The sequence below is a fragment of the Staurois parvus genome, unplaced genomic scaffold (assembly GCF_062004578.1).
Source record: "Staurois parvus isolate SC_StPar_1 unplaced genomic scaffold, SC_StPar_1.0 ptg000984l, whole genome shotgun sequence".
Classification (NCBI taxonomy): Eukaryota; Metazoa; Chordata; class Amphibia; order Anura; family Ranidae; genus Staurois; species Staurois parvus.
The window spans coordinates 466,637-484,966 of NW_028318780.1; the positions used below are offsets into that span (position 1 = coordinate 466,637).

The 18,330-nt window shown below is 42.9% G+C and overlaps 1 protein-coding gene across 3 annotated transcripts in view; it reads right to left on the minus strand.

The window, feature by feature from the left end:
* LOC149441443 (cadherin EGF LAG seven-pass G-type receptor 2-like) overlaps window positions 1-18,330 on the minus strand; it is a 465,765-nt gene that overhangs the window by 338,239 nt on the left and 109,196 nt on the right. For all 3 annotated transcript variants that reach the window (XM_089657338.1, XM_089657336.1, XM_089657337.1), the window contains exon 4: window positions 17,770-17,992. In XM_089657338.1, the coding sequence (XP_089513464.1) occupies window positions 17,770-17,992 (223 nt within the window). The remainder of the gene's footprint in view (window positions 1-17,769; window positions 17,993-18,330) is intronic.

An 18,330-nucleotide genomic window follows, 5' to 3' on the forward strand; every position in this document is an offset into this window, starting at 1 on the left:
TTCAAGGTTCAAGACAAAACAGGGCAAAGGCAGGATCATCCAAAGAATTGTCAAGGGAGCTGTCCAGCATTCCAGGTGGCTCAGTGAGAAGAAACACTTTCTCTCACCGCCGAAGGCCCAGGTTCGATTCCAAGCTCTGACAGAGGTATAGACTCCAGAGAGAGAGATCATATTACCCCTGTACAAATCATTAGTAACACCTCATCTGGAATATGCAGTTCAGTTTTGGGCACCAAGTCACAAAAAGAACATTGGGGAACTTGAGAAAGTACAGGGAAGGGTAACTAAACTGATACGAGACATGAAGGAGATTAGCTATGAGGAAAGATTAGAGGAACTGAATTTATTCTCTTGAGAAGAGGAGATTAAGGTGGGATATGATCAACATGTATAAATACATCAGTGGTTCATATAGTGAACTCGGCATAGAGCTATTCACCGTTAGGTCATCACAGAGGACAAGGGGGCACTCTTTACGTCTGGAGGAAAAGAAATTTAATCTCCAAACACGGAAAGGTTTCTTCACAGTGAGAGCTATGAAAATGTGGAATAGACTCCCTCAAGAGTTGGTTCTGGCCAGCTCAGAGGAATGCTTCAAAAAAGGCCTGTATTGTTTCTTAGATACACAGAATATAACTGGATATAACATTTATAGATAAAGTTGATCCAGGGAATATCCGATTGCCTCTTGGGGGATCAGGAAGGAATTTTTTCCCAGCAGGAGCAAATTGGAACATGCATTGCTGGGGTTTTTTTTCCTTCCTCTGAATCAACTGTGGGTATAGGATTACAACTTTTTTTTCTATGGTTGAACTGGTCTGACTTTTGTGTGTGTGTGTATATATATATATATATATATATATATATATATATATATATATATATAGTGACAGGAGGTCAGGAAGAACTGGGGGATGTATTCAAGATGGGAGATATATTTGTCCCAGGTTTATGCTCTACACGGACTGTTTCTCCTGTTGTGCTGTGTGGTGAGCCTGTGTGGCTCACTGTGGATAATTAGCTCAGGTGTAGTGCATTAAGGGCTCTGGGCTCTATAAAATGCCCAGGCTGCATAGGGAGATTGCTCCATCCTGGAACCAGTTGGCTGTGTAGGACAGACTGGGGAGCAACCAAACCAACCTATGGTGAGAAACCATCTCTGTGATTTTGGAACTGTGTGAACACCCTGGGTCTGAGCAGTGGTAGGCTGCATACAGACCACTAGATAGGAAAGCTGTGTGTTGTAGTTAGTAGCCCAGTGTGGCCAAGCTTTATTTTCTGTTTTGTTTTTGCTGGGTTTTTTTATGCACCGTGTGTTCACTGGACACTGCACAACCCGCTAGTGAGCGAATCCCTCACTATATATATATACACATATATTATATACATACAGTTGTGTTCAAAATAATAGCAGTCAGACATCACTAACCTGATCAACCACTGTTTTTGGTAGAAATGATATTTCTACATTGCAAATAATTTACTAGCAGGTGTAGTAGAGTAATAGAAATCCAACAGTCATGACATGCATGCTGCTGATTCTGTGTAATTGAATCACTAATTGAAAGGGGCATGGTCAAAATAATAGCAGTGTGGAGTTCCATTAGTGAGGTCATTCATTCTTTGAAAAACAGGTGACAATTATTGCCCTTATTTAAGGAAGGAAGGCAGCAAATGTTGTACATGCTGGAAAATGGGTCGTTTCAGATATTGTTCAGCGTACCTTGATTAAAAAGTTGATTGGAAAGGGAAAACATATAAAGAAGTGCAGAAAATGATAGGCTGCTCAGCTAAAATGATCGCAAATGCTTTAAAATGGCAACCAAAACCTGAAAGACGTGGAAGAAAGCGAAAAACTACCATTTGAATAGATAGAATAGCCAAAATGGCAAGGACTCAGCCAACAATCAGCTCCAGGAAGATCAAAGAAGGTCTAAAGTTACCTGTGTGTACTGTTACAATTAGAAGACGCCTATGTGAAGCCAAGCTATCTGCAAGAAGCCCCTGCAAAGTCCCACTGTTGAAAAAAAGACATGCAGAAGAAGTTACAATTTGCCAAAGAGCACATTGACTGGCCTAAAGAGAAATGGCGCAATATTTTGTGGACTGATGAAAGTTTGGGTACCCTACAGAATTTATAGCATGCACTGCCCCCTTTGCCAAGCTGAGACCTGCCAGTGTCATGGATTATTCTCAATCATCTGGGAAGACCAGGTGATGTCAATCTCAAAAGGTTTTAAATGCCCAGACTCATCTGACCTTGCCCCAACAATCAGCACCATGGGTTCTTCTAAGCAGTTTTCTGGAAAACTGAAACTGAAAATAGTTGACGCTCACAAAGCTGGAGAAGGCTATAAGAAGATAGCAAAGCGTTTTTAGATGTCAATATCCTCTGTTCGGAATGTAATTAAGAAATGGCAGTCATCAGGAACAGTGGAAGTTAAAAGCAAGATCTGGAAGACCAAGAAAAATATCAGACACAACAGCTCGCAGGATTGTGAGAAAAACAATTCAAAACCCACGTTTGACTGCCCGATCCCTCCAGAAAGATCTGGCAGACACTGGAGTTGTCGTACACTATTCCACTATAAAGAGATACTTGTACAAATATGGTCTTCATGGAAGAGTCATCAGAAGAAAACCTCTTCTACGTCCTCACCACAAAAATCATCGTTTGAACTTTTGCAAATGAACATATAGACAAGTCTGATGCATTTTGGAAACAAGTTCTGTGGACCGATGAGGTTAAAATTGAACTTTTTGGCCGGAATGAGCAAAGGTACGTTTGGAGAAGGGGCACAGAATTTAATGAAAAGAACCTCTGTCCAACTGTTAAGCATGGGGTTGGATCAATCATGCTTTGGGGTTGTGTTGCAGCCAGTGGCACAGGGAACATCTCACGAGTAGAAGGAAAAATGGATTCAATAAAATTTCAGCAAATTTTGGATGGTAACTTGATGCCATCTGTGAAAAAGCTTAAGTTAAAGTGAGGATGGCTTCTACAAATGGATAATGATCCTAAACACATCTCGAAATCCACGGGGGATTACATCAAGAGGCGTATACTGAAGGTTTTGCCATGGCCTTCACAATCTCCTGACCTCAACATAATTGAAAATCTATGGATAGACCTTAAAAGAGCAGTGTGTGACAGACAGCCCAGAAATCTCAAAGAACTGGAAGACTTTTGTAAGGAAGAATGGGCAAAGATACCTCAAACAAGAATTGAAAGACTCTTGGCTGGCTACAAAAAGCGTTTACAAGCTGTGATACTTGCCAAAGGGGGCAGTACAAGATATTAACTCTGCAGGGTGCTTAAACTTTTGCAGACGTCATTGTTTTGTTTTCCGTTATTTTGAAAATGTAAATGATGGAAATAAAATCTAACTTTTGTTGACATATTATAACAATGTCTAATCTGTAATTTGATGCCTTTTGGAGATTTTTCCATCTTTCCTTGGCTTCTTTATGCACATTAATACAAATTTTTAGCTGGGGTGCCCAAACTTTCGAGTGTGGTGTGTGTGTGTGTGTGTGTGTGTGTGTGTGTGTGTGTGTGTGTGTGTATGTATTATGTATGTATTTATAGTACCTCTCCATTCCCCCATTTAATTCTCTGGGGTCAGTGGAGGGTCCTTATCCTCACTTTTTATGGTTAATACCACCATCGTCCTTTTACAAGACACAAGAGCCCACTGCATGGATTACATCCCTCCTGTGAGCTCGAAATCTATAGCAAAATGGCCGACAAAGGCCAACTGCGCATGCGCGTCTCGCAATCGTGCTCTAGACACTACAGCCGGCAAAATGGCCGCCACGAACCCTCAGTGCGCATGCGCGGGGAGCCCACGGTGACGCAGAGCGGCGAAAGAGCGCATGCACGCTCATTTACCTGCCACATATATAAATGTTGAACATCTACAGGGCCCACTCCCTCTGAGAACGAGTATGTACTCGAAACGCGTAGGAGAACCCCTCCCCGCCTTTACAAGAATTATTGACCCACATGCTACCTCATTACCTCTGGATGTAAGTGCCAGTTCTCTTTTTTCATTTTGTATCTGCTTTCAACTGTAACTCCTTTCTGTTATAATAAATACTACACTATTGGAGTTTTCTTTTTCTCTGGGCTCATTTCTTGAAAATTGTGAGCCCCCCTCCCTTAAGGTGCTCCATGGTAGGAGACTTATACAAAAAGTACATGATTTCCCCCCCCCCCCCGGTGGCTGAAAGACATACTGCAGGATGTATCCAATGTGATGATCATACATTATACAGGAATGAGGAAACCTGCGCTGGTCTGATATCTGACCACCTGACGACTTCACCTGTCTGCAGAGTTCCAGTTCCCAGAGTACCATTGGAGTAGGTCTTCTTTACTCCAATGCACATAATCATGTGCTATCTGGTTAGTATAGTGTATACTCACTTCTCACGAACCACAGAAGTCACAATATTTTAACAGCCATCTAAGGAACCACGATTGCCACGTTGCACTTTTAAGACTTTTACTCATCCTTTTACCTATGTCATTTTTATTTTGCAATATCAAGCGCTGCATTTCTTATTTTGACTAAGGTCTAAAGTTACTTGAGAGTACTGTTACAATTAGATGCCTATGTGAAGCCAAGCTATCTGCAAGAAGCCCCCGCAAAGTCCCACTGTTGAAAAAAAGACGTGCTGAAGAGGTTACAATTTGCCAAAGAGCACATTGACTGGCCTAAAGAGAAATGGCGCAACATTTTGTGGACTGATGAAAGTAAGATTGTTCTTTTTGGGTCTAGTGGACGGAGACCGTTTGTCAGACGACCCCCAAACACTGAATTCAAGCCACAGTACACTGTGAAGACAGTGAAGCATGGTTGCGCAAGCATCATGATATCAGTTTGTATAGATCAGAATACTTGAAGAGGTCATGCTGCCTTATGCTGAAGAGGAAATGCCCTTGAAATAGGTGTTCCAACAAGACAACGACCCCAAACACACCAGTAAACGTGCAACATCTTGGTTCCAGACCAACAAGATTGACGTTACGGTGGCCAGCCCAATCTCCAGATCTTAATCCAATAGAAAACTTGTGGGGTGACATCAAAAATGCAGTTTCTGAGGCAAAACCAAGAAATAGAGAACTGTGAAATGTAGTCCAATCATCCTGGGCTGGAATACCTGTTCACAGGTGCCAGAATTTGGTTGACTCCATGCAACACAGATGTACAGCATTTCTCAAACAGTGGTTATACAACTAAATATTCATTAAGTGATTCAAAGGAAAGCAAAATCTTCAAACATTTTTCAGTTTATATAGTGAATGTTTGCGTTTGTAAAGAAGAATACAAACACTGCTACTTTTTTTTTTTTTTTTTTTTGAAGAGTCTAATATTCACTTTTCTTCAATTTTTTTTTTTAGAAGAACACAAATTTGAGATTTTTCTTCATGTTTGGATTTGGAATAGAATGTGTAGTGTTCCCAATGCATTTGTGTGTATGGAAATAAAAGCTATTAGAAGGATTTTGAGCTTTATTCACTTTTTTCAACACACTGCTATTATTTTGAACACAACTGTATAATATATATATATTAGTGCATTACCGCTTTTGCATTATGGATTTCATGGATAGCCTTATGCAGTTTTTTGTTATTTTTGTGAGGATAACTCTCCCTTTTAGTGTTTGCACCCCCCAGTGTTTTCCTTGCTGGGTGATGTCTTCTGCTCTGCAATTCCCTTTAGTGAGGGGTCGCCCCACCCCCTACCCTTCTCAACCAGAGTGATCGACCCAGTCATCCAGGTTTTTCTTTGGATTTTGTAACCAGATGTCATTGCACTGATTGTGCTTTTTGTTACGGTTTGTGGGATGTATGCCCAGGTTATTTTGGGGAAGCCGAGAGGCGGGTGGCAGATGGGTTATAGTCTATATTTTCCGATGCAACATACAGTGGGGATCGAAAGTTTGGGCACCCCAGCTAAAAATTTGTAATAATGTGCATAAAGAAGCCAAGGAAAGATGGAAAAATCTCCAAAAGGCATCAAATTACAGATTAGACATTCTTATAATATGTCAACAAAAGTTAGATTTTATTTCCATCATTTACACTTTCAAAATAACAGAAAACAAAAAAATGGCATCTGCAAAAGTTTGGGCACCCTGCAGAGTTAATATCTTGTACTGCCCCCTTTGGCAAGTATCACAGCTTGTAAATTCTTTTCGTATCCAGCCAAGAGTCTTTCAATTCTTGTTTGAGGTATCTTTGCCCATTCTTCCTTACAAAAGTCTTCCAGTTCTTTGAGATTTCTGGGCTGTCTGTCACGCACTGCTCTTTTAAGGTCTATCCATAGATTTTCAATTATGTTGAGGTCAGGAGATTGTGAAGGCCATGGTAAAACCTTCAGTTTACGCCTCTTGATGTAATCCCGCGTGGATTTCGAGGTGTGTTTAGGATCATTATCCATTTGTAGAAGCCATCCTCTCTTTAACTTCAGCTTTTTCACAGATGGCATCAAGTTACCATCCAAAATTTGCTGAAATTTTATTGAATCCATTTTTCCTTCTACTCGTGAGATGTTCCCTGTGCCACTGGCTGCAACACAACCCCAAAGCATGATTGATTCAACCCCATGCTTAACAGTTGGACAGAGGTTCTTTTCATTAAATTCTGTGCCCCTTCTTCTCCAAACGTACCTTTGCTCATTCCGGCCAAAAAGTTCAATTTTAACCTCATCGGTCCACAGAACTTGTTTCCAAAATGCATCAGGCTTGTCTATATGTTCATTTGCAAAGTTCAAACGATGATTTTTGTGGTGAGGACGTAGAAGAGGTTTTCTTCTGATGACTCTTCCATGAAGACCATATTTGTACAAGTATCTCTTTATAGTGGAATAGTGTACCACAACTCCAGTGTCTGCCAGATCTTTCTGGAGGGATCGTGCAGTCAAACGTGGGTTTTGAATTGTTTTTCTCACAATCCTGCGAGCTGTTCTGTCTGATATTTTTCTTGGTCTTCCAGATCTTGCTTTAACTTCCACTGTTCCTGATGACTGCCATTTCTTAATTACATTCCGAACAGAGGATATTGACATCTGAAAACGCTTTGCTATCTTCTTATAGCCTTCTCCAGTTTTGTGAGCGTCAACTATTTTCAGTTTCAGTTTTCTAGACAACTGCTTAGAAGAACCCATGGTGCTGATTTTTGGGGCAAGGTCAGATGAGTCTGGGCATTTAAAACCTTTGAGATTGACATCACCTGGTCTTCCCAGACGATGATTGAGAACAATTCATGACACTGGCAGGTCTCAGCTTTGCAAAGAGGGCAGTCCATGCTATAAATTCTGCAGGGTGCCCAAACTTTTGCAGACGCCATTTTTTGGTTTTCTGTTATTTTGAAAGTGTAAATGATGGAATAAAATCTAACTTTTGTTGACATAATATAAGAATGTCTAATCTGTAATTTGATGCCTTTTGGAGATTTTTCCATCTTTCCTTGGCTTCTTTATGCACATTAATACAATTTTTTAGCTGGGGTGCCCAAACTTTCGATCCCCACTGTACTACATTCCTCCGGGTTTTTTGCCAATTGTTTTATTGCTGCATTACACATTGAGCCTAACATATGCCATTCTGTATACATGTACAATATTGCAGTCTGCCATGTCGGTCAGGTACTCACTTGTGTGCCTTTATTATTGTATGGCTAATCTATGGCCCCCTTAAAGTTTCTCACATGGAAGGTCCGTGGACTTCATGACAAAATTAAAAGGTCTGCAGCCCTAGCTTTTCTTAAAACCCAATGGGCGGACATTGTCACTTTTGTTGAAACCCACGTTATTGGCCACCTACAATTAGCCCTCAATCACCCTTGGGTAGGATGGGCACACCAAGCTACATACTCTTCTTACTCCCAGGGTGTGTCCATACTCCTAGAAATAGGGCGACACAGTGGCTTAGTGGTTAGCACATCTGCCTGGCAGTAAATGGGTCATGGGTTCGATTCCCGACCATGGCGCCTCCTGCATGGAGTTTGCATGTTCTCCCTGTGCTTGTTTGGGTTTCCTCCGGGTGCTCTGGTTTCCTCCCACACTCCAAAGACATGCTGGTAGGTTAATTGGATCATGTCTAAATTGTCCCTAATATGTGTATGTATGAATGTGAGTTAGGGACCTTAGATTGTACACCCCTTGAGGGTTATGGACTGATGTGAATGTTCTATATATATATGTATGTATGTATATATAGTAAAGCGCTGTGTAAATTGACAGCGCTATATAAGTACCTGAAATGAATTGATAAAATCAATATCAGTACCCTTTGAGCTCTTTACGATGCGCACAGAGCAACATGTAAGATTTGTTTTTCTACACATTTATATATTTGGTCACCCTCTGCTCATTATTGCCTGCTATATCCCCTCCCTGTAACTCTGCGGTAATAAGTGAGGGTCTGACCTTCATGGCGCAACACCCAGACATGATTGCAGTGTGGCTAGGTGATTTCAATATGGTCTTGGAGACCCTAGCACGGATCGTTCTGGCCAGGGGCGTAATGTTGTCCCCACGAGACGTACAAGAAGAGTCCACCGCTTACTTACCGACTTTGCCCTAACAGATTCCATGGTCCTACAAATTCCCTTTTCCATAGAGCTTACTCCTGTTTGTTTCTTGACTACACACTCCTCAACATCCAGTATAGACTTTGTTTTTCTCAACTGCACCCTATTCCTTATACTTGAGGATGCAGGTTTCAGCCTTAGAATTTTGTCCAACCACTCTTCCTATTGGGTGCTATTGGCTATGGGTCCTTCCTTAACACTGTGCATTTGGTATTTGGATCCCTTTTGGTTGACGGCCTTGGCAGAACCAAAAGAGAATCTCGGAATGACAACACTTCTTTAATACTAACAAAGCTACTGCCTCTCCAGGGGTAGTGTGGGAAAAGTTTAAATTTCACCCCTGTGCACTGCTTACCCTCTGGATCTCTCACCTGAAGTCCTCATCCAAATTAGCACTCAAATTAGACCAGCTTAGCTCTTTGGAGGAGTCCATTTTCAGAGACCCTTCCCCAACCCTGGCCACCACTCTGAAGATGAAGACCCCTATTGTGGACTAATTAAACCTTGAACAGGCCAAGCAACCGCTTTTATTTTGTAAACAGCGTATTTTTGAATGGACAGGTAAACTGCTAGCTTATTTGGTTCACCATGACCCTAGATCCCCCGTAGTAGTCTCTCTATGTACCTCTGATTAAATGCCACTTGGTTGAAATTGTAGGCATGGATGCTGATACCATTTCATATTTGAAAGACCCGTTCCTTCACTCGTTTCTGCTCTACAAACCACTGACCAAATAGGGGCACATTCACGATTACACAGTAATTGGGATAAATCCCAAATTCTTCCCCTTGACCATTTTCCACCAACTGCCAACCAGGCAAGCCAAGCCCTTGCCAGAGTTGCCGCAGTCTGTTATCTAGGGGTGCAGGTTTCACGATCTGTTAGGCATTACATCCCTTTAAATAATGAACCCCTGTTTACCTTAATCAAACAGAAGACCCAAATCTGAGTGAAACTCCACACTAGGTGTTATGGGCAGGATCAACTTGATTAACCTCCCTAGCGGTCTGATTATGTCACCATTTCTGTGCTCAAAGCGGTATTTTTTTTGCATGGAAATATGATGTTTTTTTATTGTAGGCCTGTAATTCTTAGTGATAACTCACTGAAATCTGTCCAAACAAGAGTCTAGTAAACATCCCGGGTATGATAACATTTGAAACCCGAAATCATAAATTATAATATAATACATTTAATTCAATAATATAATCAAACCAAAAACACTGAAATTTGAAATAGAGTGCCAAGTTCACACATCACTGAGCTTAGTCGCAAAATTGTTTTCAGTGTCTGATGACGAATTTCCCCACAAATCATTATCACTTAATTCTGCAATTTTACGAATTTAATCTAATTTACTATCGCTGTTCTTTAGCTGGTCTAAAACCACTTTTGACCTAAAGGGACGCTTTCTGGACGCCATGGACGTTTCTCAGTTTCAAGGCAGAAAGAACAGAAAAAATGCAGGCAGGGCACAGAACAAAGCAGTAGAGACAAAATGTATGTGAAATGGTTTGATACAGTAATGTTATACTATGTGATTTTAGTGAGTGTCACTTTTTAACATTTTTGAATTTCCCACCGGTTCCGTCCCCCATACGTTCCGACGCTCGCAGGGAACGGAAGACGGATGCTGGCATCGGCCGGAGGAGATGGCCGGGGACGCTGCAGGGGGGACATCGTGGGAGTGCAGGACAATGTAAGTGCAAGAGGGAATCCCTGAGCAATGCTGCAGGGTAATCATGAGTGTAGCTCGGGGTTACTGCTTTTGGTACTGAAAGTTAACCCCGAGCTACACTCAGGAATACCGCCAGGGGGGTTAAAATGGTATTGCTGCCTAAACTGAATTTAATTTGTATCATATTTTAGCTCAATTATCCCTCTTCAACCACTTTGACAAGGCAGACCTGGGGAGGTACCAAACCTTGATCTGTGGGCAACCTTTACATCCAGATCATACGCCTCTACAAACTATCCTCCATGGTGTAAGAGGTTCTAGCTCCCAGCTTACCCGTAATAGTATCTTATTTAATCACCAAAGTATTTGGAAGCTAATCCCCCATTTTGCATCCCCCTGCAGTATAACCATTGTCTTCCATAACAACTATTCTACTATTGGTCCAAGATCCAATCTTCTGAGCATCTCATGGTATTTACTTATACCAATTGTTCACTGCCACAAGGTTTTAAGACATTTTCAGATTTGCAGACTGAATCTTCCCTTACTAACACCTTGTTCTTCCACTACATACAGCTCCGACATGCTATATGAGTTCATTTCTCAGACACAACCCCTTCCTATTTCTCCTTACCCTTGCTGGAAGTAATTCTGGCCACTGACTCCATCAAATTAATATGGAGTTTCAGCTGTTTTTGTGTTTATTAAAAGTCAGAAGCTACAAAAGCTGTAGCTGCTGATTTTTAACACACAATCACCTGTCCCAGGGTCCAGCGACATGCTCACCTGTGCCGTCCCTTCTCTCTCCAGCATCTCAACTGTAGGCACCAGGCTGTGACAGCTTGTGGTTTCACAGCCAGGTGCCCACTGTGCATGCGTGAGCCGTGCAGCACATCCTGATTGGTCCGGCATTCTTCTGGGACCTTTGAAGGTTCCCAAGGGACTGCGGGTGGAAGGGGGGGGGGCGAACTTCCGGCTCACTTTGCAGTGGAGAATGGAGCTGGAAGTGGGAGCGGGTACTGTCAAAACCAGGTATCCACTCCCCCGTCCCCCCCCAAAAGGTGCCATATATGGCAGTGGAGGGGGGGAGGAGGTAAACAAGTGGAGCTTCCACTTTAGGGTGGAACTCTACTTTCATCTCAGCCTTTTACACCACATTGTTGAACCTTTCTGCGACTAGGTTGGCCTATCGTGCTGAAATCAAATGGGATCATGACCTGGGAGGAAGTTCTGAATAACTACAAATTGGTCTCCGCTAAAATCTCAGACCGTCTGACCCAAATGTACATTTTACAGAAGGCCTACCTGACTCCAGGTCATGTTTCCCACTTTAAACCCTTTCATAGCCTATTGTGCCCTCTTTGTACAACATACATGGGCACTTTTTATCTTATGTGGTCCTGTCCCATTGTACAAACCTTTTGGATCCAAATAGTCCAGTTTTTTTACATGATCATATGGGCTCCCATTTATCTCTGGACCAAAAACAATGCCTACTTGGCCTTCTTCCTGATCCTGACAGATACATTTCTGACCATATTTTTACACAAAGCCTTTTTTATGGCTCATAAATTGATTGCATGAAACTGGATGCAGGCAATCTCAACAACGCTCGAGACCAGTGTCCAGGAAGGTAATCAAACCCTTCCCTACAAAAAAGCTTATTTAAAACCATAGAGTATTTGCTACTAAATAAAATAAGGTGTGGGATAGATGGCTAGCGCAATCCAATGCTGGGTTTCTGTGCTCGGGATCTGGACAATGCATGTGTGAGGGGGGTCACTTTGGGTGGGGGACCCATGGAACGCAGCTCACTTTGGAGGGGTGGGGAGACCCCTGTCTTAGCTTCCCATATCCCTAATATGTGTAAGTCACCCTGTGCCTGTTAGGGGTACAGAGTGAAATGTCCTAATATTGGGGTGGGGGGTTGTTCATTGCTTAATGCCATGTGGCTTCATCCCCTTTTTCTATTGTGTGTCTTGCTTGGGAGCAAACTATTATGGGATGTATGTGTGGCTTGGTGGAGGGTGTCTGCTGATGTATCTCTTGTTGCAAGATGTGGTTTGCCCTGCCCTGTGTCATGCAGGGAGGGGAGAATTGTTCCCTTGAATGTATATATCTTGAATCTGTGTTTAAAATCAAGTAGTCTATTTCCTGATTTATTTCAAGACTGATCTTGTATGGTCAACGGTGGTGTCGGTGTTCGGGCGGGGAAGCGGTATATAACAAATACCCAAGCACAGTCTGGGTCGGTTCCATTGCAGCATGATTCTCTTAGTATTATACTACTGTATTGGTACAATGCATCTGCTCTGGTCTTTTCATTTGTCCTCTTGTTAGCCTTTTGGTCTAAACGATTGGCTTACATGTAACCTCTGTACAAAATTTTACATTGTGTTTCAACATTGCATTTAAAACTGATTAAAACTGTTTTTAACATGAGAAGTTTATCTATAGCCAATTTTTTTTTCTCTAGTGTATGGAAGAATTTGCCAGGTTTTATTTTTTTTTAACTCTGCTGAGCAGACACACGCTCTGTATTTGTTCTCGTCATTATAATTCCTGGGGCAGAAAGTGATGGGAAATCTAAAATGTTTCCCAGTGCCAACTATATCCTCCTTCACTACTGATAGGTTGATTGGCTCCTGTATAAATTGGCCCTAGTATTCGTATGTATGCAAGTTAGGGGCCTTAGATTGTATGCTCCTTAAGGGAAAGGAATGATGTGAATGTTTTATATACAGTGTCAACAGTTTGCTCAGTCCTTTACAATATAAAGGGAGACAATACAGTTCAATACAAGAGGGTAAGAAGCAGGGGCAGATTGACAACTCATGAGGCCCCCAGGCAATAAGAGATAATGGGGCCTACACTCAAGCCAAAGCCACACCCACACAACACCCCACATACATATTACAGCTCAGCTGTATAGAAAGTGCATTAAATATAATTTGAAAAATAGTAAAACAACATCGTGGTGTCCCGTTACCAAGCCCTTCGGGTCTAGTATGGGTTTTGAGGGAAACCCCCACGCCAAACTTGAAAAAAGGCATTGGGTCCCCCCAAAATCCAGACCCTTACCCGAGCATGCAGGTCAGGAAGGGGGGGGGGACGACAAGCGAGCGCCTCCCCCTTCTGAAAACCAGGCCACATGCTGTCAACATGGGGGGTCCCCCCAAAGCACCTTGTTCCCATGGGGATAGGGGCCTCTTCCCCACAACCTGGCCTGTGGTTGTGGGTGTCTGCGGGCAGGGGGCTTATCGGAATCTGGAACCCCCTTTAGCAAGGGGGCCCCCAGATCCTGCCCCCCCATGTGAATGAGTATGAGGTACATGGTACCGCTACCCATTCACACAAAAAAAGTGTAGTGTGAAAAAAGACAGGAGACAGTCTTTGACAAGTTCTTTAGTAAAAGAAAAAATAATGTCCCCCAAAGTAGATCCAACATTAATCACACTGCCCGCCGCTACTTGGGGAAAAAAAGGCTCTGCTCCCGATGCAGGCTCCCGGCTGTCTTGACTGCTCCGCTGGCTTGACAGTTCTTAAATATGTAAAGGGCGGGGCCACCCAGTGACATCAAGCATGTGGCCCCACCTCATGATGTAATTGACCCAGCATGCCTCCTCCTCAAAGTACCCCCCCATGTTAAAGGCATGTGGCCTGGTATGGTTAAGGGGGGGGGGGCGCTCGCTCATACACCCCTTTATTGACCTGCCAGGCTGCGTGCTCTGATAAGGGTCTGCTATGGATTTTGGGGGGACCCCCACACCATTTTTGTTTAATTTTGGCATGGGGGTTCCCCTCAAAATCCATACCAGACCTGAAGGGCTTGGTATGGAGGGGGGGGCCCCATGCAGTTTTTAAATTGCCGGCAATTCTTTCTTTTACACTCAGCTGTCAGTGGGAAACCCTGCTGACAGCTGAAACATTAACGCATGTTTTTCACTACTAAAATACTGCATGACTTGATAAAATGACTCATGCTGTATTTTGGTAGCGTTTGTTTGTGAATTCAAACTTTAAAAAAAAAAAAAAATACTGCTTAGTGAAGTGTGCCTCTCACCGGACCCCTGGGCAATGCTTGAAAGGCAAGTGTGCCCATGGTTAGGAGGGCTCTGCTCTTTGGAGCTTAAAATCTAAGAGGGAGGGGCTGGTGGTACAAAAGGTAATAACTGCAGGCTATGAACTGATAACGGAATTTTCTATTCCTCCTATTAGCTGAAGGCAGGACAGGCTTCCCTGAAGAGAGAGGTTTTGAGAGATCACCTAAAAGTGGGCAGAGTAGGCAATAGTTGGATAGATTGGAGTAGAAAGTTCTGGAGGATGGGGGAGGCTCTGGAGAAGTCCTGGAGATGAGAAGGGGAGGAGATAAGGAAGCTAGAGCGCAGGAGGTTGTGGGAGGAGTGGAGAGGATGTTTTGGGTGATATTTGAAGACAAGATTGGTGATGTAATTTGGGGCAGTTATAAATGGCTTTGTTATTAATATTTTTAATTGTATTCGTTGGGCAATGGGAAGCCAGTGGAGGTACTGGCAGAGAGGGATGGCAGATATGGAATGAGTTTGGCAGCAGCATTCATGAAAGCTACAATAGTAAAGGCGAGAGATAACAAGGGAGTGAATAAGTTGTTTAGTGGTTTCAGAGGTTAAGAACAGGTGTATCTTGAAGATTTGGACATTATTTGGACAGTGATTGGATTTGGGGCTGCAAGGACAAATGGGAGTCTAGAATTACACACAGTAGCCTGGCATGAGAGGAGGGACTGATGGTTGTATTATTGATCTTGATGTCAGGGTAGGGGCCATGTTCTGGAGGGAATAGTATGAGCTCCATTTTGGAGAGATTTAGGTTGAGGAAGTGGAGTAACATCCATGTTATGTCACTCAGTAGGTTATTAATGCGAGAGGAGACTGAAGGGGCGAGGTGAGGAGTAGATGTATAAATTTGTGTCATCAGCATAGAGATGGTACTTAAAGCTATGGGAGTTTATTAAGGGAGCAGGTGTAGAGTGAGAAGAGAAGGGGTCCACGGACAGAACCTTGAGGGACCCCTACAGAAAGAGGAAGTGGAGATGAGGAGACAGTTATAGATAACGCTAAAGGAGCACTGCGATAGGTAGGAGGAGAACCAGGAGAGAGCAGAGTCTCAGAGGCCAAGAGTGGAGTTTTTTGAGGAGGGGATGGTCAACAGTATCAAAGGCTGCAGTGAGGTCAAGTAGTAAGAGTATGGAGTAGTGACCACTGGTTTTAGCGGTTAGTAAATCATTAGTGAGTTTTAGTAGTGCAGTTTCAGTGGAGTGTAGTGAGCGAAAGCCAGACTGGAAAGGGTCCAGAAGGTTGTTGTTAGTGAGGTGGGAGCTCAGGCGATTGTAGACTAAGCGTTCTAAGAGTTTAGAGGTAAACAGGAGCAGGGAGATGGGTCTTAAAGTGGAGCTCCACCCAAAAGGGGAAGTTCCGCTTTAAACCTTTGTCCCCTGTTCCCCATTAAGGATTGCCACCTTTGGGGAGCCGGGGGGGGGGGAGCAGGTACCCAAATTTGATAGGTACCCGCTCCCACTTCTGCTACAATCGCCTAGACAATTGGAAGCGGAAGTTGTCCTCCCCCCCCCCCCCCCTCGTCTTCTGGGACACGTGACAGATCCCAGAAGATTACGGGCCATTCACAAAGTGCAGCGCTTCTCGTGAAGCTGCAAGCTGTCACAGCCAGTTGCTCACAGTGAAGATGCCGGCATCAGGGAAAGAAGACAGCCGGTGAAACCTGCGGTGGCGAGGACACCGCTGGACAAAGGGACAGGTAAAGTAGCGGTACTTTAAAAGTCAGCAGCTACAGTTTTTGTAGCTGCTGACTTATTTTTTTTTCCAGGTAGAACTCCTCTTTGTTCAGGTTTGTAGGGTCCAACGAGGGCTTCTTAAGTATGGGAGTGATCTGTGCATGCTTTAGAGGGGTGGGGAAGGCACCATTATAGAGGGAGAGATTGAAGATGTGAGAGAGGGAGCTTAGGACATAGTAGTTGAGAGGGGACAAGATCCAGGGGGCACGTGGTGAGAATGGATTCTGAGAACTTTAGTGTCCTCTTCAGTAGTAGGGTCAAAAGAGGAAAATGTTGAGGAAAGTTTAATATAAGGTATGCCAAGTAGGATAGATGTCTGTGTTGTGGAGATATCCCTACATCAGTCTTGTTTTGAAATTATTTGCAATCTCAGAAGCAGTGAGTGAGCTACTGGGTAGAGGCGGAGTTGGAGAAAGTAGAGAAGAGATGACAAGGACTGGATGAGAAAGTATTAATACAAGTGGCAAAGTAGGCTTGTTTGGCAGCATGGAGGGAGGAATTGTATGTTAAGTAAGCAGATTTATACAGGGTGAATGCTTGCTGGGATTTGGTTTTCCGCCACAATCGCTCCAGTGCACGACTATGTCTCTTAAGATTTCTGGTGTCGTCAGTCTGCCACGGTTGTAATGGTCGGGGCCTGATACTTCCTGTAGTTAGAGGAGCAAGTGAGTGTAGTGTAGATGAAAGTGAACGGTTGTAGACAGCAATAGCCAAGTCAGGATTCTGCAGATAATTGCTGCTTGGAGGGATAAGTGTTTGAACACAAGGACACTGTGAAGGTGATGAGATTGTGATCAGATAAAGGAAAGGGGGTGTTTGTGAGGTTAAAGTAGGGAGTGCAAAGATGGGAGAAAACAAGGTCTAATGTATTCCCATCAGAGTGAGTGGAGGACTGTGTCCATTGTGTTAAGGCAAAAGAGGAGGTTAGGTTGAAGGGTTGGGATGTAGCTGGGTTGTTCACATTAATGGGGATGTTAAAATCTCCAAGAAATATAGTGGGTACTTCAGAGGAGAGAAAGTAGGGTAGCCTAGCAAAGAAGTCATCAAGAAAGCATGACACTGGTCCAGGAGGCCAGTAGATCACTGCAATCCTCAGAGAAACATCAATTTTAATGCGGATTACCTGACTAGGACCCAACAAAGTATGTTTGGCTTCTGTCTCAAATGCTGAAGACATTTCATTGATCGTTCAAACAGCTTCCCTAGTTCTAATGTTCGAGTGTTAACAACATACTCCAGCAATTTAAAGATGAATGGGTAATTCAGTCAACCAATCACCATGGAATGTGTAAAGGCAAATGTCCATTGTCTAAAAACAAGGTTGGGGTATGGTCCTGATGCTCATCTGAGCTTAAGAAGAAGCTTGATTAGTGAAATGTCTTCATCATTAAACATCAAGTCCAATTAAATGTGATTAGCTTTATATAGCTTCCCAACTGTGTATCACCTGCACTATAAATGATCAGTGGCTAAAAGCAAGTGGCATTGTAATTATACAAATCATAAGAGGTTGAAGTGGCCTGCATTTTTCTTTATTTGTTACATTATTAAATACTTAGTGGTCATACGAAAATACAGTAAAGTTGGCAATCTTTACATGGTATTGGCCTTTGCAAATATTCAGCGGCTAACCCATTAAATGAAAAGTTTCACCTTACCTCAGTGACAACTTAAAATGGAACCGCTGTCTTAGGCCATGGAAGGTAATAAATGATTCTCCGTCAAATGCTCGAGTATTGACCATGCAGTATGGTGCTTCATATTCCCCAGGAGGACACTCACAATGAAAGCCACCCAGCAAAAGATTAACACACACTGCTCCATTTCGGCAAAGCCCAGCAGAGCAGCGGGCAGATCGCAAAGAGATCTCACAGTGTGGACCTGAAATCAGGAAACAAAAGAAGTGTGTTTAGTAGACAGGGACATTATTAACTAATCAGATTCATCTATGTTTATATCGGGGGAAATAAATTATAGCTATACAGGCAGAAGAGGACACCAATTCCAAGCATCAGTACATGTCTTTCTGCTGCCCTTATAGTGTCTACAATAAACACAAAACACTATTTAATATAGTCAATCATTCCAAGAATCTGCAACCAAGAGCAGAATAGCACACTTTCTGTGATCCATTTTAGAAAGTCAATCATAGAGCCAGAAGGTTATGTACATGGTGGTACCTGCATAACTCTTTTACATTATGCTTTTTGTTCATTCCA